Source organism: Aethalodelphis obliquidens, unplaced genomic scaffold (assembly GCF_003676395.1).
Source record: "Aethalodelphis obliquidens isolate GAN/ISIS:26980383/991018 unplaced genomic scaffold, ASM367639v1 scaffold5, whole genome shotgun sequence".
Lineage (NCBI taxonomy): Eukaryota > Metazoa > Chordata > Mammalia > Artiodactyla > Delphinidae > Aethalodelphis > Aethalodelphis obliquidens.
In genome coordinates this window covers 48,453,645-48,475,450 of record NW_020837949.1, presented here as the reverse complement: position 1 = coordinate 48,475,450, position 21,806 = coordinate 48,453,645, and the positions used below count along the sequence as shown (strand labels likewise).

General features: G+C 55.4%; 1 protein-coding gene across 2 annotated transcripts; it reads left to right on the top strand.

Moving 5' to 3' along the window:
• The first annotated feature begins 10,774 nt into the window (after nt 1-10,774).
• EVX1 (even-skipped homeobox 1) lies at nt 10,775-14,648 on the top strand. 2 transcript variants are annotated; one of them, XM_027101323.1, is made up of 3 exons: nt 10,775-11,481; nt 13,093-13,340; nt 13,981-14,523. In XM_027101323.1, the coding sequence occupies exons 2-3, from the start codon at nt 13,203-13,205 to the stop codon at nt 14,521-14,523; spliced, it is 681 nt and encodes a 226-aa protein (XP_026957124.1). In that variant the 5' UTR covers nt 10,775-11,481; nt 13,093-13,202. The 2 variants fall into 2 exon arrangements, with proteins under 2 accessions (XP_026957124.1, XP_026957123.1); XM_027101322.1 differs by having other exon boundaries at nt 10,877-11,536; nt 13,981-14,648.
• Nucleotides 14,649-21,806: the final 7,158 nt, after the last annotated feature.

Genomic DNA, 21,806 nt, shown 5'->3' with positions numbered 1-21,806 from the left:
AACACATATCATGTCCTTAGCTTAGAGCCTGAGCACACGGCCTTTTGCTTTTTCCCATTAACTGTACTGAGAAAAGATAAGGGTTGTAGTGAAAGGCAGATTCTAATAAAAGGAAAATTCATCAATTTTTGGAGGTAGTCTGGCTCTTCACTTGCCGATGGGCCATATTCAGGATTAAATGTATGGCCTGAGTGTTGCCACTTGTGAAAGTGCAGACCCCTTCCTCAGGGCCTAAGACCAGGGCAGAGTTACATCCTGGATCTGGGTTTCTTTGGTCCTTTCCATGCCTATTTTTAAAAGTGACCTTTCTCTCCTCTTCTAATTCTTTCCAAGAACAGTAAGGCTGACTCCAGAATAATTAGGAAAACATTCCAAAGTTGACATATTGCCAATAATGGAAGTTATGAAAGAACTTTAAGTCCATTATAATAAAAACTTGCATTAACATTATGTTTTATAAACTTGTAAATTGTCAGTAGTATTTCACAACTGTCTGCCTGTCTTTTGAGCGTCTGTCCGTATTGCCAGGCTTTAAGGATGGACAGGGACTAAGAATAATTCATTCTATAGAGTTCTCTGCAAAATTCATACTCTTGTTTGTGAAATGCCCACGACTTCGATCCTTATTGCGGCTCTGTGACCTTGGTCAAGTCCTCTGAACTCTCTGAATCTTGGCTTCCTCAACTGGAAACTGGAAAGAACAACTCTGACCTCTTCGACCTCATTAGAGACTTGGGGAGGAGCGAACAGCAGCCTAAACTAGTAGAGAAGTGTCAAGGCTTAATATGACATACATGAATGTGTGTCTATAGTGAGAATGAAAGAAAAAATTAAGAAACAAAGCCAAAGAAGTCAAAAGGAATAACAGTGTTCCTTGCTTTGCCATTCATTAGCTGAGTGATTTGGGGGAGGCACTTACCTTCTCTGGGCCTCAGTTTCCTCATCTGTCAAATGGGGCTTATGATAATAGCTGCTCTTCCTGTTACACAGAATTATTGTATCAAATGGGACAGTGGGTGTAAAAATGTTACCTAAGTAAGAAAAGACCACCCAATGGTTAATTGTTCTTAATATTAGTAGTAGTAATGCCTGGTGAAGTTGCATTATTCACAGGCATCAAACTAGTTTAGTCTTCTTTGGAAATGAAATCAATCCACTGAGATCCCAGGGCATGACCTGTTGGCTTCCACAGGCACAGGTTGAATCCAGTGAGTAGGAGAGTGGCCTCTAGCATCATAGTGTTGGGATTCAAATCTCACCTCTAACAGGATATGTGACTTTGAGTCAGCATTTTACCCTTCTTTGACTTGATTTCTCCATCTTGCCTCATGGAGTTGTGAGTATTAAATGATATAATACATGTAAAGCATTTAAAGTAGTACCCAGTACACAAAGTTATTTAGGCCCTCTCTTTTTTTTTGCGGTATGCGGGCCTCTCACTATTGTGGTCTCTCCCGTGGCGGAGCACAGGCTCCAGAAACGCAGGCTCAGCGGCCATGGCTCACGGGCCCAGCCGCTCCACGGCATGTGGGATCTTCCCGGACCGGGGCACGAACCCGCGTCCCCTGCATCGGCAGGCGGACTCTGAACCACTGCGCCACCAGGGAAGCCCCTATGGCTCTCTTTATTCTTGGTGGCACCTTGGCCTCTTGCTGCCTAATTTATAACATTAGTTGTAAATTTAATTTATTAAATAACATTCCAGAGTATGTCTGATACTAGATAAATATGACTGAATGAAAAAGCATTTACATATATAATTAGCTGGTTAGGCCTTTTTGATTCCTACTAAAGCTGCTTGCTTTTAACCAACCACAGCAGATGCCTGAATCACCATCTTGAGATATCTGAAAAGAAAAATACTTGTATATCTCAAGCCTAAAAGGCTGCAGGCAGGAGGTACTGACAGAACCCCTTGAGTCCCTGCCCATAGTCCTTGGGGGGCCCTTAGAAAACCCATTTCTATGCCTCACCTTTCCTTGTACCCAGTTACTCCCATGGCCTTTCTTTCCATTCCATCTGTCCTCTAGCAGGATAGGGGTACACAGACATGGAAGATCTACTCTTCCCCACTCTAGAGCCAACAAACCAATCACATCTCAAGGCCTCTGATTTCTTTTGTGAAGGAAATGTCTGGGTAGGGCAAGTTTTCAACTCTGCTCCAGCTGCTGCAGTTGCAGAGCAGTTTCTAATCTGCCACTGAGTAAGGTATGTCCTTAGGCAGTGGATGAATGAGAAGATGAGTGAGGAGCTAAGTTAGATGATGACATCATTAGGTAGTAAGTTAGTGTGCAAAGAGATACCTAGAGTTGCTAAAGCGTAAAGAACATGGGTGAATAAACATGGGTGAAAGAGGCATAAAGCTCTGCACCAGAAATTTGAAATAAATAAATAAACAAAACAAAACAAAAACAAAAACACTTATAAGAAGCCATTCCAGGCAGAGTGGAAAATCATGGGAACTTAGAAACCAGTATGATGGAATCCACAGGGCAGCAGTTCTTAAACTAGAGTGTGCACCAAAATCACTTGGAGGGCTTGTTAAAGTGCCAGTCGCTGGCCCCCCTCCAGAGTTTCTAATTCAATAAGTCTGGAGTGGGGCCAGAGAATTTACATTTCTAACAAGTTCCCAGGTGATGCAGGGACCACACTTCAAGAAACACTGTCGGAGGGAATCTGAGAATTGCTACGAGCAAAGTTGTTGCTCAGAACTAAGTGAGGCTCAAAGAATCGCTGGAGGACTGTGGAGACAGGGGTGTCCAAGGGGCTCCCCAATGCCTGGGGAGCACCACAACAAATAGGGTCGATCCGTGTGTTGGGGGCATGATTTGATCATACTGGCTGATCAGGGGAATCGATAAGGCACCCTCGCCTATGCGACCCTCCTTTAGGCAAGCCTCGACTGGTTGGGGGGGGGTGCGGTGTCAGAGGAGGGGGGAGGGTAGCGTCCCAGAGCTGTTTTGCTCCCTCCAGCCCCTCACGGGTAATTACCCTTTCCTAGAAGCCAAGGCTAAGGGACCGCGACCTGCCTTCCATCCCTCCTGGGGTCCAGCTCAGAAGTCGGGCGCGCAAGGCGAGGTGAGACTCCCTACCGAGCGAAGGTGGGCTTCCCGGATAGGGGATTTGGGCTGCCGCCCACTGCAGAGTCGCGGGATCAGAGCCAGCGAAGATGCTAAGACAAGCCGCGACTTCCTCCTCTGGCGGTCGGCAGTGGGGGGCGCACCAAGACAGCAGTTCAGGAGCTGCGCTTTGTCACTGCGGCGGCAAGGGGCGGGAGCGGAGGAGGGCGCAGAAAAGGGCCGCGGGGACAGGACGGGGCGGTTGACCGGCTCTCAGGCCGGACAGGGACGTTCAGGGGGCTCCCGGCCGCACCTCGCACGGCCCTGTGGGGGACAGGAAGGGACTGAGGTTCCAGGTCCGGGCCCAGACTGTGCGCGCACTCCAGTGCTGGGCCGCTGACACCCTGTCCTCTGCGCCGACATTCCTCCTGCTCTCCCTCCACTACAACAACCCCCTGATAACTGGTACCCCACCTACGAAACTCACAACTGCAGGCTCGTGCGCACCCTCACTGGCTCGCCGAAAGGCTCTGAACCAGGAACTCACAGTACCTCCACGTCGCGGCGCCCTACGGCCCTCCCTGTTCTTAGCCGCCCTTCCCGCTGTGCCCCGCTCCTCTGAGACTTACGGTAACAGCTGAAGCTGACTCCCGCTCACCGCTCACCCTCTGCTGGGGCCGCAGCAGCATCCACCCAACCAACCCGAGAAAGGTGGCCTCTGTCCAGGTCTTTCAGTCATACCCAAGGCACCACAGTGGTCTATCTGCGGTCTCAGGGAACGTAGTCCTCGGTCCTGGGGGCGCAGCATTAATCTCACAAAGAGAATCTGGCTTTTGCAGGCTGGACTACTTAGGTTAAAATCCCAGCTCGGCCACTTCCCAGCTGTGTGACCCTGGGCAAGTCCATCAACCTCTCTGAGAGTCAGTTTTCCCTCTGCATAACCGGAGGAGCTGTACCCCATCGGGACTCCGTGAAGCTCAATAGGAGGAAGGGACTAGCCCGGGTCAGGAGGGGCTCTACAAAAATCAGTACCCAGAACTCCTCACACAAAGGTTTTTCCATTTCGTAGAGAGAGGCTTAGCCGGCCCAACTGGTTGGACTTCCTCGCGTGGGGGCGGTTCCCCTACCCCTCACCCGGGAGACCAACTCCTCCGTTCGCAGTCCGGCGCCACCGCGTCTCCTGACCCGGCGAGGCCGAGTGGGGAGAGAGGAGGGGGCTGCGGCCTCCTCCTTGGCCCGGGAACCGGGAGAGACAGACACGCGGTCAGCGAGCACGCAGAAACAGAGACTCACACAGAGACCCGCACCGGGAGGGAGCGGTTAGGGCATTTAAGGCTAGTTAAATCTTAGAAGAGAGATCCTACTGGGTAACGACTCCACCAAGTAGGGGTCCCGGATCTCTCCCCCCCACACCCCGCGCTGGACCACCCAGACGGGCGCCTCAGTAGGCGGGTTCCCTCTACCAGCACCGGGGTGAGAGTGGGGGGCGGCGCCCCACTGGAGGGGGGAGGGGAGCTGTCAGGCTCTTTTGGCCTTTGGGCAGTCCAGAAAGCTTGGAAAGGGTTTGTGACCCGGTCAAAATCTATTAAAAATGAAACCGAAGGACTACTACCGCCACCCCCCACCACACCCAGGAGGGAAAGCAACCCATGGCGTGTGGGCCTCCATAGTAACCACCAGCTCCTTGCACTCTGGATTGCCCTTATCCCAAGGGAAGGTCAGCCCCAACTAAGTCCTGCCTGTTACAGCAGAATCACCAGCGCCGCCATCCTCTCCACCCAGATGCACCTCCAGGGTCTGGTTTTAAATGGAGGCACGTGCAGAGCCTTGAGGATGTGTGGGGAGGCCTAGCCAGTCCCTCAGGTTTTGTCCCTTGGGCCAATCAATCCTGGAAGACAGGTGGAGAGAGGTAGCTGCCATCTAAGGGAAAACATCTGGTAAAACCATACCCCCCCCCCCATCAAAGGGATCAGGCAATTGTGTCTGAAGTTTGGTGGCTCTGTAGGGGCTGTAGAGGGTAGGGGAATCTTGGAAACTGAAGGCTAACTTCAATGTCTCTGTGCACTTTTCTGGAGAGAGATTTGCCAGATATGTGAATGGCCATGACTCCCAAGATGTTAAAACTGGTTAGGTAAGCCTGATGAGTTTGCCCTTTTCCAGATAGGTGCTCAGGGCCTCAGTGGATTGTAATGGTCAAAGACGGACCAGACTTTGTGTCTTAGGGTCTCCAGAACCAGCTGCTGCAGTGACATTCCTATTTTGGAATTCAGGCCCTGAGGACTCTTCCCACCTGCTTGAGTAGATCAGTTAGTCTCTCTTACCCCACATCCCTAAGGGTGACTCCAGCCACTCTGCAGATATGCATAATCCCCACCCAGCCTCTGATCCCTTTCTTTAAAGAGGACTTCTCTGGGACAAGTTTCCAAATGGCTTTGGGCCATTTTATTCTTTACTCTCCTTCATGCCCAAAGTGAGTGGCTAGAGGTTAGGTGCCTACACCTCTCCCCACACACCCCCACCCTCCAATGCCCGCAACACACACTTCTCCTAGCCCCTGTGAATTTTTCTGGGAGTACGGAGGAGAAAAGGCCTTGGCAAAAAAAAAACACAAGTGGAGTTTTGGGAAGGAAAGATTCAGAATGCGATGCCTGGCAGTTTCTAATGGCTCCAGTTTTGAGTGTGGACCTGAAGTTAGAGGGATGGGAGTTGAGTCGTTTATATATGAGCCTCCTCTCTGTGCTTCAGAAAATAGGGATGATTCATAATATCTTCCTTAGGGCCTGTTGTGACAATGAAAAGAGCTAATACAGGTGAAATGCTTAGAACAGTGACTGCTCTTTATCATGTGGGGCTTCCAGATTTCCACATGGGGTTCCTCTTTGCCCTCCTGGGAAATCATGGAGGAGCAGGGTGAGGACAGCCCAGGTATGTGGGTCTTGAGCCTTCTGATTCTGGGGGCGGGTGGACACCCTGTGAGGCCCCTGGACCCAGCTTGATCCCAGAAAAGCCTGGGGGTTTGTGGAGGATGCCTTATGGAGAGTTAAGGCACTGTTGGGTGTTTGGGCATACCTGCTCGCCAGGGAGGGACAGGGACTTGGAAGGAGCATTAGTCCAGGGCCCAACATTCAGCCAGGCCCTGGCCATGAGTCAAGACCACCGGTCACCCTATCTGTGTGGGAGAAAAGGCGCTGCTGCTTGTTGAGGTCTTTTAAAGGAAGTGCTATGTAGATTAAAGGAGAAATGGGCATCAATGCACTTTGTAATGAAAGCAAATTTCAGGATACTAATGGTGAAAAAAACCCATACCATCTCTGCTAAGATAGGGGAGGGGGACGTCTGGGTCTTTGGGTGCTTGCATGTTGGGGAATTACTTGACCAGAACTTGGGCCCTTCCAGCTGGTGGCTTGAGGAAGGAACAAGCCTTGAGCCTGGGGAGGTCCTCAGGACACCAGTCCTGCCCTTGGTCCTCCAGCTCCCAGATGGGCAGGTGGTAGGTGTAAGGATGTGGGCTGTCCAGTCCATAACCCCAAGCTCAGGGTTCGGATGTCCCCGGGCTCAGGCCTACAGGAGCCTAGAGTTGACAGGTGTAGAAGCAAGAGTGGCTGCAGGACTGGCTGTCTGTGAGTACCTGAGGAGCAGGAGTGGTGGGGTGGTGAAAGCCACCAGTTTCCTGTCCCTGGTGCCTTCACTCCAGGAGGTACAGAGAGAAGGGGGTGCTTGTTTGGAGTTCCAGAAGCCGCAGGTTCTGCCTGCCCCAAGGAGAAGCTGCTCTGTGGAGCCCACTGCCACCAACTCCCTCTGCACGGTGGGCGAGGGGCGGGGCGGGGGATGTGGTCAGGGATGATCCGCACCGCCGCCCCCCCATCCCGGAAAAACCCTACCTCTGGGCATCTGAGATCCAGTGGACCTTGTTCCAAGTGGGGCACACCCTGCGGTACCTCTGGGCTCTGGGTTCCCAAATGGGCGTCGGCAGCTGCCAGGGATGAGACGGGGACCGACCGCCAGAAGTCCCCTCACCTCCCACTATTACAGCAGCGGCGACCCAGCCGCGCGGGAACTTCGACCGCCACAGCCCGCGCGCCACAGCTTGGAAGATGACCGAGGGCCCCAAATCAATGCCCCGGGAGCCCGGCGACGCTTATTGTTCAAAGGGAAGCTCCCTTTGTTCTTACATTTTACTAAAGTGAGAAGCGAAAACAACTTTTCCCTGATCAATATTTTGCTGGCACTGAAGCAGCCAAATCAGCTCCCGAACCCTATTCCCCTGTCCCAGGTCTCCTCGCCCCTTCCTTTCGGCGGGGACTCGTGCTTGCTGTCGGGAGGCCCCGCAGCTGGCTGGAGAGGGTGCTCAGGGCCTCAGACTACGGCCCCGAAAGGGTCCGCAGGCCACCGAGGCGTTCCCTACCCACTGCCGCCGCTCTCCGGAGCCGGGGTTTTCTCGGGAAGCGAAGAGGCTCCAGCGGATCAGCGCGTCTTGTGCCCAGGCCCGGCTTCCGATTCCATTTAACACAACCCGCGCATCTTATTTCCGCGTCTCCTCCCCGGGGTTCCCACCCACCCCCTGCCCAGCCCAGCCGGGCGGAAGCGGAGCCGCGAGCTTTTGAAGTCCGGAGAATTTCAATCCCTGAGGAGCCGGCTGGACCTAAAACCGCCGCCCCAGCGGGGGAGGGGACAGCAGGCCCGTGGAGGGGAGGGGGTTGTCCTCCCCGCCGAGGGAGGTGAGAAGCCGTGGGGGCCCGGACCGGACCCCAGTTAGGCTGCTATCACCCCCTCTCTGGTTTTATGAGGTTGCCCAGACCTCGGCGACGCGGGCTGCATCCCCTCTGCGAATTTACCTTTTTTCTCCTGCCGCGTAGGGAATAACCTTCATGACACAGTGATAACCACGCTATCAAAACGCCTCCCCCTAAACCAAAAAACCAACCAAACAGAAACAAACACCCCCCAAAAGAAACACACACAAAACCCCAACCAGAAACAGTGCTCTTATCGAGTCCCGCCTGTTTTCTTCTTTCTCTTGTTAAAAATTCGACCTCTTCATCTGATGTTGGTGAAAGATGCTTTTGGAAGAAGTGACATTTGGTTAAAAAAAAATTTTTTTTTCCTCTTGCGCTCGGGGGCATCTTAGGCCCCTAAAGACAGGGAAAATTGAGGCGTTTTGAAAGGGCGGAGGCAGGAACCGGGAGAGGGATGGGGCATCCCTGAAGCTTCAGCTCCGAAGCCACAAGGAGGCAGCCCCCCTACCGGAGAGGCTGAACCCGGACTCGAGCCTCCTTCCTCCTGGGACGCAAGGGGAAGCCCCGCTCGGATGGGCCGGACCCAGGAAGGAGACGCAAGTGCCACCTCTTGATCTTTCAATCCTACTCCGCTTTCATCTCGCAGGGAAAACCCCAGAGGAAAAGAGGATCAAACGCAGAGCACTCCCATTGAATGCAAAGTGGGGGCGGGACGGGGCGGGGCAGGGAACCAGGAGTCCCTCTGAGGAGCTGGCCTCTTGGAGGTGAGCACAGCGGGGCCGGCTGTAAGTTGGTGGAGGGCTGCGGGGGATGAAGGCGGGGAGGGAAGGCGCGCCCCAGGCCCAGTGCTGGAAGGGCCCTGCCGAGGGTGGAGGACAGTGGCAGATCTAACACAAACGCTGGTGGCTCGACTTTGACAGGAAGGAAAGAGGAAGCCAACTGCTCCCTCAGCCTCTGGCTACCAGCTGGAAAGCACAGGGCACCCCAGCACCCTAGGACAACTCTGCACCAGGGCAAAAGCCTCTGGGATCTGATCCCAATTGCTCCTCTCACCTGTAAAATATTCTCCAGGATTTGGGGGCTAGCAGTGCTCAGCACCTGGTGGCTTTGGGAGTTCCAGGGAGTGGAGACGTTTGTGCAAACATTACCGTCCAGATCCTTCTGCACACCCCACCCCAGGGGAGGTTAATGAGCATCTTCTCATGGAATTGGGGGGAAGTCAAAGGCAGTACTTGAGAAGGGACTTTGTTTCCTTGTTTCCTCCACCACCTCTGGAAGCCCACAGATAGGAAGACTGAGGCAGGGAGAAGAGAGAGGAGTAGAGAAAAAGAAAAAGGAGGAGGAGGAGGAGAGAAAAGTAAGAGATAGAAGACCAAAAAAAAAAAAAAACACAAAGAAAGAAAAAACTTAGTGACAGAGGGACTTTTCTTTAGAATTTCACAAGTTGGGGCTTTGTCTTGGAACATCTAGAAGGAGGTGGTGCAAGGCAGACTTCTGCGGCTGTCAGCTTAGCGCTAGAAGCTCTGAGGAGGGGACAGAGAAAGGAGAGTTGTAGGGCTGCAGAGCCAAGGAGGGGCCTGCCTCCCAGCCTCAGCAAAGTGGGGAGAGACCCAGCCCACCTACCTGGCCCGGGCACACTTGCTCAAAGCTGGCAAGGGGTCAGTTTCCTAATGGGTTCCACCTTCCCTGGAAGAAGACCTGAGAGGGAGCCTGTGGCTGTTCCCAAATATATTCAGCACTGCTCACGCCCCTCAGCCCTGCCACGGGGGACCCCTTTCTGTTCGCGACGATTGATGAGAACCCCAGTCACTTGTGCTTTCATGGCATTTTCGATGACTTCTCTCTCTTCTCTCCCAACGCCACCCACTTTTGGAGCAGGGGACCAAAGCCCCGGGGCAGGGCGTGAGGGGGAACCCTGCGAGTCAACCCTCTGTGAACCCCAATGCTGCGTGCTGGTCGTTCTCGACCCCTGCACCAAATCTCTGGGTGAGAATAACACCTTCTCCCAGCTAGGAGCCTCTGCCGCTGCCGCTGCCGCTGCCACTGCGGGAGCCGCATTTGCCGGCGCTTCTGAACTCCCAAAACCTGTTTCGGGGGAATTCGTTGACTCTGAACAAATACCTTAAAATACAGGCAAGAGAAGAAAAAAGGCTACCCTTAGAACCTCTCCCCACCCTACATACCTGAAGTGCAGGCGAGGCCCGAGCAAATGGGAAAGCGATTTCTTCCATGAATAGCCTTCTGGAGGTCAAGCTGGGCTGTGGAAAGCTTAAGGCCACCTAGATGGGGAGGGGGGGATTAAAAAAAAAAAAAAAGCGAACATTTGGAGTCAGCAGCCAAGGCCGTCTTTAAAGAAAAATATTAAGACATTTATCTCTTGCCCCTTGGGGACGAAAAATGGCAAAGTTCTCTTTTAGTTCCCAGGAGGAAGGAGACAGCTGGGGGTAGGGCTGGGAGGGAAGAGGAGGGAGGAAAGAGACCCCAGGCTCAAGCTCTCCAGACAACTTGCGGGGGAGGGAATATGCTTTTCAGTAGCTGGTAAAAAAGACGTTGGAGCCCGGGCGAGGTTAGCTCGCCAGGGACAGGCAGTTGTAATAATGACGAGAGAAGGGAGGCTTGTGAACCGGCCTTCACACTTCTAAAATTCTAAAATTAAGGATTCTCTCATCGGTGTTAGAACAAGGCACCAAGTTAAGAAAACAAAAGCCCGAACAACAATAAGAAAAAAAAATATATCAAAAGCGTATTCAATTACCGAGTCCCGCAGCCTCTGCGGAACTCACCGCGTTAAGCTCTCTTTTCTTTCTGCTGAATTCCATTTGCATCCCCTCTGCCTGGGTGTCTCCCTCTCTCAGTGTGTGTGTCTCTCTGTTTTCACACTCTCCTCCCCATTCGAGCGAGGCCCACACCTGGCGCATCACTGCCGAGCCATTAGCTGCGGGTCTCCTTTCATCTTCGCTGTAGCAGACGTTTCTATTTATCCACTTGCGCTCGCCGAGTGGCGTCACCAGCGGTACTGTAATGACGATTGCAGCAGGAGGATGACAGCTTAGAAAGAAGAGGGCAATGGGGCTTCCTCCCAGAGGCGGTGCGGCACAGAGGAGCGCTCGCATCACAAGGTGACCCCCAGCTCCCCACCGCCACCACCGCTGTCACCGTCGACACCGCGTTCCGGCCGCTCCGCGCTCGCCCAGTCGCCTGGCCTCTTTCTCCCCCCCGCAGCCAAGATCTGTCGGACCGCTGGGGACCCAGGGAGCCGGGGGGCTAGGAGCTCACTTGGGTCTTTCCCCCTCCCCCCACTCTGAGAGCCCGGGATGGAGAGCCGAAAGGACATGGTTATGTTTCTGGATGGGGGTCAGCTTGGCACTCTGGTTGGCAAGAGGGTCTCCAATTTGTCCGAAGCCGTGGGCAGCCCGCTGCCCGAGCCGCCCGAGAAGATGGTGCCCCGTGGTTGCCTGAGTCCGCGGGCTGGTCCTCCGGCCGCCCGGGAGCGCGGCGGGGGAGGCCTGGAAGAGGAGCCGGTCGACGGACTAGCAGGCAGCGCTGCGCGGCCGGGCGCCGAGTCGCGGGCAGCCGGGGCCGCAGTGCTCGGCCCCGGACCTCCGGCTGCCTCCGCCGACAGCCTCTCAGGCCAGGGGCAACCCAGCAGCTCGGACACCGAGTCGGATTTCTATGAAGAAATCGAGGTGAGCTGCACCCCGGACTGCGCCACGGGGAACGCCGAGTACCAGCACAGCAAAGGTAGCCACCGCGCCCCTTCTCTCCCCCGGCCTCCCAACGCGCCCACCTTCCACTTCAGCTCTGGAGGAGAGGAAGACACTCCTTTCCCCCAGGGCGGGGTGGCTGGGGGGACCCACCTGAGCAACTCTCCCCGCTATCTGCGCCCTGGAGGGGGGTCTCCTTCTGTGCTCTGGCATTGGCGGGACTGAGGGTGACAGCTGTGCTTTGGGGGAAGGAGGGAGACGCAAGCCCTGGGCTTGACGGGGATTCAAAGCGCACCCCAACCTCCCAGAGCTTTGAGGTACTGCTTCAACGGCGCGGGGAAGACACCTTCTCCCGGCGTGGGAGAGATCAAACGCGGGTCCGGGCAGTTTGTGACTGGCGGAGTGTAAGGAGTATCCAGGCGCGGAAGCCGGGAGTCCATAAAGGACCGTAAAATCGCGGCCAACTCGGGCGCCCGGGTGCTGCGGCCCTTCGGCCAGTTTGCACGTCGGTCAGAGGTCCAAATTACCTTGTCACTTCCCGGGCTCGGTGGCGCCAGGTCGGAAATGGTCCCAATGATCTAATTGCCTTTGGTCTCCGGTTGCATTTGAAAAGGCAGAGCTCTGGCCCTCCCCCCTTCCCCTTTCCTTCCTAGTCCCACTTCTCCACCCAAAGGAAAAGGAGCTGCAGGGGGCAGGAGCCCCCCCTTCCTTGGGTTACACTCATATGGGGGGGCCGTCACACTGCTGTAACTGGAGAACCCCCCCCCGACCGGGGGGGGGGGGGGGGGGGGTGAATGAGCAGGAAGGGAGTCTCCCTGAGAGGGGTGGAAAGCTAGTTGGAAGAGCCCACCAGCAGACACTCCTCCACAAAGCCGTGCGGGTGGGTGAGAAGAGCCTGGTATGGACGAAAAACCACCCCCTGGCCTTGGCAGCCAACACCTTGTTGAGTACCCACAACCACGCATTACCATCTTGTCCACTCAGCCCAGACTAAGCACAGCATACCCTCAGACTAATCCATACTCCATTCATACGTAGTGAGGTAACAGGATACTCACACACCCCTGTGCCGTTCCACAACATATGCAGCCTAGTGCACATTCCCACACCTGCACCGCAGCCTGGCACACAAAGCAAGGAAACTCAGTCCCTGCCCAACTTCCGGCAACGCTCCAGCACAAAGGTGCATCTCAACTCACTTGCCTGTCAGATATGCATATCCTTGCCCACACCTGTCAATGGTGGGCAGAAAGTTCAGAGCGGCTGCATCTCCCCTGTGCCCCGAGGCAGGTAGCCAGGGTGGCTGGGGCTTTTGTTCCCAGCAGGCCTTACAGAGAGGCCTCCCAAACAGCAGCCCAGCCAGGCCTAATGGTTGCTATGTGCTCCTCTGAATGGTGAGCCTCTGTCCTCCATTCCTGGGTTCTCAAAGTCCCTGCCACCCCCGCAGAGGCAGAGTCTGAGGCTACTGAGAAGGGGAATGTCCCTTTCCATCACCCCCTCCATACACACCCTTGGCCTACAGCCCTACATGAGCAGTGTCTGTGTGTCTGTTGTGTGTGCTGTGTGTGCGTATACTCTGGGCTCCCTGCACAGGGCCTGGCTCCGAGGCACTGGCCAGCAGTCCCAATGGCAGCGGCGAGGCTCCCAAAAGCAATGGCAGCGGTGGCTCCCAGGGCACCTTGGCCTGCAGTGCTAGTGACCAGATGCGACGGTACCGTACTGCCTTCACCCGGGAGCAGATTGCACGGCTGGAGAAGGAATTCTACAGGGAGAACTATGTATCCAGGCCTCGGAGATGTGAGCTGGCGGCTGCTCTAAACCTGCCGGAAACCACAATCAAGGTAAGAGCTCCAGGGACCAGGAAGACGGGGTGCACCCAGTCAGGAGGAGATAAATACCAGCTTCCCACTTCCTAAATCGTTAGCTAGGAATTGGGGCCTGGAGTCTCCCTGCCCACATGGCAGCTAGGCCGGGGGGTGGCTAGGCCTGGTGCAGGTGCCAGGTGCCAGCAATTTGCCCACCTGACGGTCCCTAGGCGAGCGCGGCTGCCATGCGCTTGACGGTCCCTTTCCTAGCCAAATAAACAGCGGGGATGAAGTGCCTGTGCAGGTGACAAGGAAGTGCCCCATGCGAGAGCAGCAGGAAAGGGACATGTTTCCGGGGAATCTCTGCCCGCCGCCTCAGACCGGTGGAGTCCTCGGTGCCCCCATTACTTTGCCATCCACACCGGGTTCCGGCGTCCTGGCGGCGTGGGCAGAGGGAAGGAGGGACAGAGACTGGAGTGGCTCCCTGAGCCTCTCCGGGAGGGATTCCAGCTCCGGGGCGGGGCGGGGGGGAATCTGCATCCGCCCCCGCCCAGAGGGGCTCCGCCTCCGCTCTTTCCTGTGCTGCCGGCACCGTCGCCCGCAGTGGGGCGGGACTTCTGGGCTCTGCGCACCGGGCCCGCGCGGCCGCCGAACCCGCTCCTCTCCTCCCCGCCAGGTGTGGTTCCAGAACCGGCGCATGAAGGACAAGCGGCAGCGGCTGGCCATGACTTGGCCGCACCCGGCCGACCCAGCCTTCTACACGTACATGATGAGCCACGCGGCGGCCGCGGGCGGCCTGCCCTACCCCTTCCCGTCGCACCTGCCCCTGCCCTACTACTCGCCCGTGGGCTTGGGCGCTGCGTCCGCCGCGTCCGCCGCCGCCTCGCCCTTCAGCGGGCCGCTGCGCCCGCTCGACACCTTCCGCGTGCTTTCGCAGCCCTACCCGCGGCCCGAACTGCTGTGCGCCTTCCGCCACCCGCCGCTCTACCCGGGCCCGGCGCACGGACTGGGCACCGCGGCCGGCGGTCCCTGTTCCTGCCTCGCCTGCCACGGCGGCCCGGCCAACGGGCTGGCGCCCCGCGCCGCCGCCGCTGCCTCGGACTTCACCTGTGCCTCCACCTCCCGCTCGGACTCCTTCCTCACCTTCGCGCCCTCCGTGCTCAGCAAGGCCTCCTCTGTGGCGCTGGACCAGAGGGAGGAGGTGCCCCTCACGAGATAAGGGGCCGCCCGCCGGCAGCCGACTCCAGGACGCCCGTGGGCAACCCCCGGGGACTCAAGACAGCGCCCCTCCCCGCCCCCGGGGTACCGAGGGGAAAGAAGAGGGCCGCTGAGGACCAGCGGGATTTGGCCTCGAGCATCCGGACGCCCGGGAAGCGGCCGTGGCTGGCGCTTTTGGGGAGCAAGAGTGGGGGTGGGGAGGCCGTGGCTGAGAGACCTTCCTCTGGGGTGGCGCCTCTTTGTCGTTCTTCACCGGCCGCACTCCCCCTGACCCGGGCTGAGGCCGTGGTTCCAAAGCTAAACAAACTTAGCTGCAACAGCAACCGATATGCAGCCCCTAAGCTCCCCAGCCCCCCACTCCCAACCCCTTTCTCACCTGGAACCCCTCCCCCCTGCCAAGGCCAAGCCCACGCAATGGAAAGGGAAATTGCTGTCTCTCGGAACAAAATGCTGTGTATGCAGAGCAGGTAGAGATTAATCTATGCCAGCTTTTCCAAGGCATGGCAAGGGGCTTGTGGATGGCAACGCACCAGCCATCTAGGAGAAAGAGGGAGAGGACTTACTACGGCGGAGAATCCTGGCCCTCCCTAGGAAGCTGGGGGCTCTCTGACCCTCCTGGAGCCTCAGTTTCACAATATTCTCTGATTCTAGCATCTACCACCACCTGATCTCTTTCCTCTCTCCTAGCTTCTTGATATCTCTCTTGTAACTTCATCTCTACCCCTACTTTTTGTGTACCGAGGGCAGGGAGGCTGCAGATACCCCAGGCTCCCCTGGCAGCTTCTACCAAGCCTCTTCTCCCTGAGCCCAACACACACCCTGATTAGTAAGCGATGTGTGTGAGGAGGGTTTTTGAATGTTGAATGTATAATATGATCACCATGCGGCTGGCTGGCCGTGGAGTCCAGAGCTGAGCTGTTAACAAGGCGCCCAGGGAAGAGCTTAGGGAGCAGGGACCTCATCTCTCTCCCTCGGTATCTGGTGGCAAATTAGAAGCAATTTCCAGCCCTTGCCTTCCCTTCACCAGGAGCTTTCTGGCCCTTCCCTTTGCATTTGGCATTTTACATTCTTCTGTCTCCCAAGCTGCCAATGGGGCTTGACTTTCCAATTACTAGCGGGAGCCTTCTGCCCCTTCTGGGGACCTTGTCTCTCCCCTCCATCAGGGTTTGTTTGGGAACCACTCCCAAACTCTCACTTCCACAGTCATTCTTGCAGCCAATTTTTGAGAGAGGAGAACTTGTACCCCACCCCACCCCCTACCTCCAAGGCAAGTTTCACCCTGACTGGGAGGGAGTGGTTCTTCCTGTAGGGAATGAATTTGATTTGGTTTTCCTTTGACGCCCAAAGAATTTGCTGTTACAATTTGTTGACCATGTTGCAATAAAGCTGGATATGATTCTCACTTTAGCATTTTAAATTTTTTGGCAGCGGGCAGTATGTTAAGTCCTTTTAAATGACTATTTCAGCCGTCATAGGCTTGGGTAGGCAAGGAGTCAAAAGACGGACACACAGTCTCCCAAGCCTCTATTGGGCATTGGGAGGCTCCAAATGGACATTGCACAGAGGTGGAGAAGGAGGGTTCTGAGCTGAGCTGCCCTGGCGTGTAAGTTTCCTTAATTCTGTGCATGCTAGGAGACTTGGCTCAACTGGCCCAGCAGAGCGCTGATCCCATCAGGGGCTCACCCTGATGGTTCCTTCTCCAGTTGCCCCAACCCTTTGAGGAAAGGGGACTCTGGACTCTGGTCTCTGTGGATCCTACCTCCACCCCAACCCAAGGTGGAGACGAATGAGGTAGTGGGGGTGGAGCTTGAGCACTGCAGAGAGCTGGGTTTGCTGGTCAAGCTGGGTCTGCATCTTAGGGTGAGGGGAGAGGAGGGAGGAGGACTCCTGAGTTGGGATGGGAGGGTTTGAATCTTCTTCAGACTGGAAGTCATCTCCAAGGATGGAATTCTGGTCAGGGCAAAGGGACAGACAGTGCTGAGTGGCCACCTCATTGTCACCCTCTGTCCCCATAGGAGAGCCACTGTGGCTGTCTCTGAAGAGATGGGTGTCATCAGCAGGCTGGGCGCTCAGGATTGCATGGACTCAAGGGTCCTCTGCTGGTGTATCCATGGGCAGGCGGGGACTCTTTAATCTGCCTCCATCCCCCCTTGGGGTTTAGAGCAAACCCTCCCAAACATAGCACCCCCCGCCCTCCCAAGCAAAGCCTTGTGCTGAAGTTTCCAGTATCCTCTCTGCCACTCACCCCACCCCCCAGCCCTGAGCAGCTCCCTCTGCAGTTGGGAAGCTCCAGGTGCCAAACCCCGGCAAATTTCTCGGTTACTTCACATCGGACCAAGATTGCTTGCGACAGGTAAATGGGCTGCGGGTTGCCGTAATGCCAGGCGTATTTTCAGTTAATAGGGAGGGAAAATGAGGTGTCTGCAGCAATATTGGAAAGTACAAGATCGATGATCTGGCCTCGTGTCCAATCAGCAGCCTTTAATTGACTGTATTTTCTGGGTAATTGAGCCTCTCTTCCTCCAAATTGCAGTGGAATATATAACAATACATCTTGCCAGGAGGAATTACTCATTATTTCATAATGAAATTTCCGTTTTGCCAAGGTTTGCGGTTTGGTGCTAGGCACGCACTACTCACACTCCCTCGAAGACCCCCACACCTAAAAATAGGCTTTTCTGCCTGTGCGGGCAGCAGCATCTGGCCGGATACTTCCATTTTGGTGATGGGGTGGGGGGCGGCTGGATGGGACATGATCGTGAACAAGGCCCTGCTCGTCCACAGCCTCCATCTCTTCATCTGTAAAAGGAGAAGGCTAGACCAAGCAGTAGGACTGACACTGTTGTTTTCGTATTATTGTTTTTGTTTTTCAATTTTCTGAGCATCTCTACTTAGTTTTCCCCCATCTCGGTCCCATTTTGCAGGTGGAAAAACGGAGGCTCTGGTCTCACACAGCTATTAGTGACTCATGTAGCTATGAGCTCCCGGCTCCGTTGGCTTCCCCTCCCCTGTCCTAGGCCTCTTTGGGGCCCAGAGCCCATGGTCACCCCTCGCGAAGTCTGACACCTCACATCCGACTCACACTTTCCCTGGGCTCCTCAACCTATTCGGGACCCAGCGGGGCCTGGGAGCGCAGACCAGCGCTCAGCCGCGGTCCATCGGTCCGGGAAGGGAAGACCAGCCACCCAGCAGCCCGAGTGCGCGGTCAGCGCGAGCCGTCGCCGTCTTGTGAGCGAGTGATTGATTGCCTTATTAAAGCGTGTTCTTGTAAGTGTGACCAAACTGATTGCATTGCATATGTTTGGGATAATGCTCATTTTAAACAACAGGATAAGGAGGATGAGCTCGGCAGAGCCTCCGAAGACGAAATGATTCCGGCCAGCAGCTCCTTAACTCTGGCATTAAATTGCCCAGTTACATAGCAAATCACTTGGTTCCTCCACCCTTGTCCCCATTTTTTTTCCTGGCCTGCAGTTTGATCGCATCCCCCAATGTTGTCTGTCCCACGAATGATTTCTCTAGTGACTATATCGGCCCTGCTTTCCCAACCGGGAAACCCGCGCCGGCACATTCCAGACATCGAGTCCCTCTGCCCCCATCCCAGTCAGAGGGAGAGGTGATTCAGAATGCACCCTCTCACCCCAGGCCTCCCAGGGGTATATGGCCCTAGACGGTCGTGGCAAACGGGAGCTTAGGTCCCCGCTGCAGTCGCGTGCCTCCCCACCCCCAGCCTAGGACTTTCGCAAAAGTTTAAAAGATTCTTTTGTTCTCCAGGCTTTTCCCGCTCGATTGCTTCCATTATTCCGCAATCGAGGAAACACCCTTCGCCATATGTCGGCTGAAGAGCGTGGGTGTCACGGGCGGACAGTTGTCGAGGGTGGCCAGACGAATGGCATTCTCGTAGTGGAAAGAGCTTTTCCTTCCTAGCATCCTCTCCAAGCACCGTCGTCCGGAGTGAGTGAGGGAGTAGTGTCAGAGAATGGGGGGAGGAAAAGGAGGTTGGGCCAAAGAATTGGGATTTTCTTCCAATTACTCTACCCCCAACCAATCCTTGTGGCCAGGTTCTCTTTCTGGGCCTGTTCCCTAACAAAGAAATCCTCAGCCAGCCTCCACCCGCTCCAGTCGACTTGCACGGGAGCCAAACTGCTGGCAGATTGAACTTCCTAAGGGACACCTTTCAGATACTCTGGAATTCTGATTTGTTCAAGCTGATGGTGGTTATCAGGACAAGTCAGAAACGACGCCACTCTTTGGGGTGTCATTTGTAAGTGTGGTTGCACGGATTCGTTTGCAAGACCCAGCTAAAATGTGTCTGGATAAGTGACTTGATCTAAACGGCAAATTTCTCCCATCACCCAGCTTTTCCCTGGCTCTTGCGGGGGCAGACATATCAGACCGCATTAGGGCGAAACCGAGGCCCAGCTCACCATTGGTGCCAGGTTGTGGACCCCGAGATGTTGATTCTGAAGGGGGGAAAAAAACCGACGGCAAAACGCATGCTACCATCTACAAAGCACAAAGAAACACAAAGTCGTTTCCAAAATCGCCTTCTCAGCAAATAAGTGTGTGATATTCTGAGCAGGAGAGAGAGAAAGATTGCCACTTAAAAATAACATGAAAGCATTAAGTAATTATTTAAAACAAGGCTGTTTAGAAAAATATTTGTATTTATTGCAGCTGCTCAATTGGCCTCGTTAAAGTCGGCGAGCATTTAAATTGTGTTACAATCTCATTTAAATCCCACGCCGTTCCAGCAGGCTGAAGAGCTTGAATAGACCAATCACTTCATAATGATGATGAATGAGAAATTAATTCAGATACAAGCAAGACAATTTAGGCCTTCATCTGTTTAAATAGCCTTCCAATATTATTCGCGATCGCGGGTCACAGATTGAATCAATTGTCCAATCTTGTGAAAGTCATATCCTTGCATCTTCATCGAGATTATTTATAGTGCAGTGAGGACTGCTGAAAGGTATACGCTGTTAACAGGGACAGTTACTCAAAGGGAAGCGTTTATAAAATGGAAAACAAATGCCGGGGTTAGTAACAAATGGGATCAAAAGCAGTCATTGCAGTCTGGCTCCTTGAGGGAAGCGAGCTGGCGTGGCCCCCGCAGTATGAGAGGCGCTGGGGGCTCGGCCTCTAGCCTCTCCTCCACCCAGGTGAGGCCGGGGCTTCCGGGCGCGCCAGCCAGCTCTCTGGCTGCCGTGGCGACCCGGGGCCGCCCTCGCCTAGGCCCGCTTCAAGTCTGGCGGGAAGCCGCGGCAAGGCCCCCGCGCCCCGGCCCGGGCGGCGGCCGGTGTGGCCCGGGCCCCGCATCTGGAGGCACCGCGCCGCGGACATCGACCCCAGGCCGTGCCCTTTGCGCCGGGGCCTCGGCCACGCCCAGGATCCACCAGAGTCCGACATACTCTGGCCTCAGCCGCAAGGGTCGGGAGGCCTCGCCGCGCGCACGGGGCGGGGTAGCAGGACTTCTGGACTCTAGACGCTCGGTTTCTTCTTACCCTTGGCCTCGGGCTAAGCCGACAGCCGAAGCGCCCCTATTTCCACGGGGTCGCTCACCCCGCCATTCCAGGGCCGGAAGCTCGCCTGGGGTCGCCTCACTCCTGCGGGGCCTGGGCCCCTCCCCGGCCTTCTTCTCCGGGTGCCCTCGGGCCTGCGAGTGGCATCCAGCTCTGCAAAGAAGAGCCAGTTCCTTCCTTCTGCCATCGAAGTGCCGCTCCCCGCATGCTGAACTAACCCCTCTCGGGGACGCCGGTTCCCACGAGCTGTCCGCCTCGCATCCCCAGTGCAGCCCAGGAGGCCGTCACGACTTCGAGGTGACATGTGCCTCCCCGAGGTGTCCGCTTCCCCTTCCTCGGCCGGGTTAGGCAGAGACCCTGAGCAGTGTGCGCGGGGAAGTGGGTTTGTTTTTTCCCCCGAATTGGTCCGGGCGCGTTAGTGGCAACCTAGTGTGCCGCGTCTACACGGGCTCTGTTTGTTCGCGGGCCCAGAGGCGATCGAGTCTTTCCAGGCGGAGCTCTGTGGGGATAAATGTGAGATGGGCTCAAAACAGACGAGCGGGAAAGATCGTTTGACGTGCCGGGCCTGGAGTAGGAGAGGAAAGCGTGGGGCTCCCAGCGAACACAGAGCGGGGTGCACGCGGTACAGCACCCGCGCCACCCCCGTCGCGTCGAGGTGCTTTTTATTGTATTTTTTATTCCTCTGTATTTCTGTGTTTTGAAACAAAGGCCCAACTAATGGATTCCTGGCGCTCTGAGGACCCACTCCCGGGAGCGACTTTGATGTATTGCTGTCCAATTAGTGCCTTTAATTGGTGTCCTCGGGGACAGGCCGGCCCGGAGCTGGGACACAGCCTCCTCTCGCCTCTCCTACACACTGGAAAGGTAAAATTTATAACGCACTGTAGCAATCCCATGGGAGAGAGAGCGAGGGAGGGAGGCCGGGAAGGAAGGGAGAGGTACAGCTCCGTTTTGTAGAGCCCGGACCCTCCAGGCGCGAGGTCGTGGATAAGGGTCCAGATCCCCCGGTTTCTAGTTTCCTGACTCCCTCGCGGTCCTGGCAGGAGGGCTCGGGCGTCTGAGTCGCTGAGGATTATAAATTTGCTCGCAGAAAGGCCAAGGGAGCGCGCATCGTCTGTAGAAGCCCACCCCATGTGGTCTCTCATCTCGTTAATAATGGCTGTTTGTTAACAAGGATGCGGAGGTTAAATAATCTGGGTGGAAGATTAAACACGCCTCATCAAGGCGCTGGGAGCCGAGTTGCACAGAGACCTGAGCCGGAGCCGCCTGGCTCCCTGGAACCTAGAGGAAGGTGGGAATAAAGCGCCTGCAAGGAGCCCTGGGGTAGAGGAGGAGTGAAGTCCTAGGCCCCCTTTTCAGGGTGTTTCCCCCATAAAGTTAGCACAGACCCAACCCCATGTAATGTTGAATAGAAAATCCATCTAGGAGCCCACCCCATTGAAGTGTGGATGTCAAACCCTGCCAGGAGAGTCTGCTGGAGATCAGAAATGGAGACCTCGGTCTGAATCCAAGGCCCCACTTTGAGGAGTGGTGGCTAGCTGCTGCCTCTCAAGCCTTACAAACTCATAACTCTGGGAAGTAAGGGGTATTTGTACACACGTCATTCACAGTGAATTGCAAAGCGGAAGATGAGGCTTCATGCTTGGGTTCTGTCCTTAAATAGCTGTGTAATCTCTATTACATTGTTTTCCTAGCTTCATTTTCTTATTGTATAAGATAGACGGTAGATAGGGCTTGATATAGATGATATATAATATTT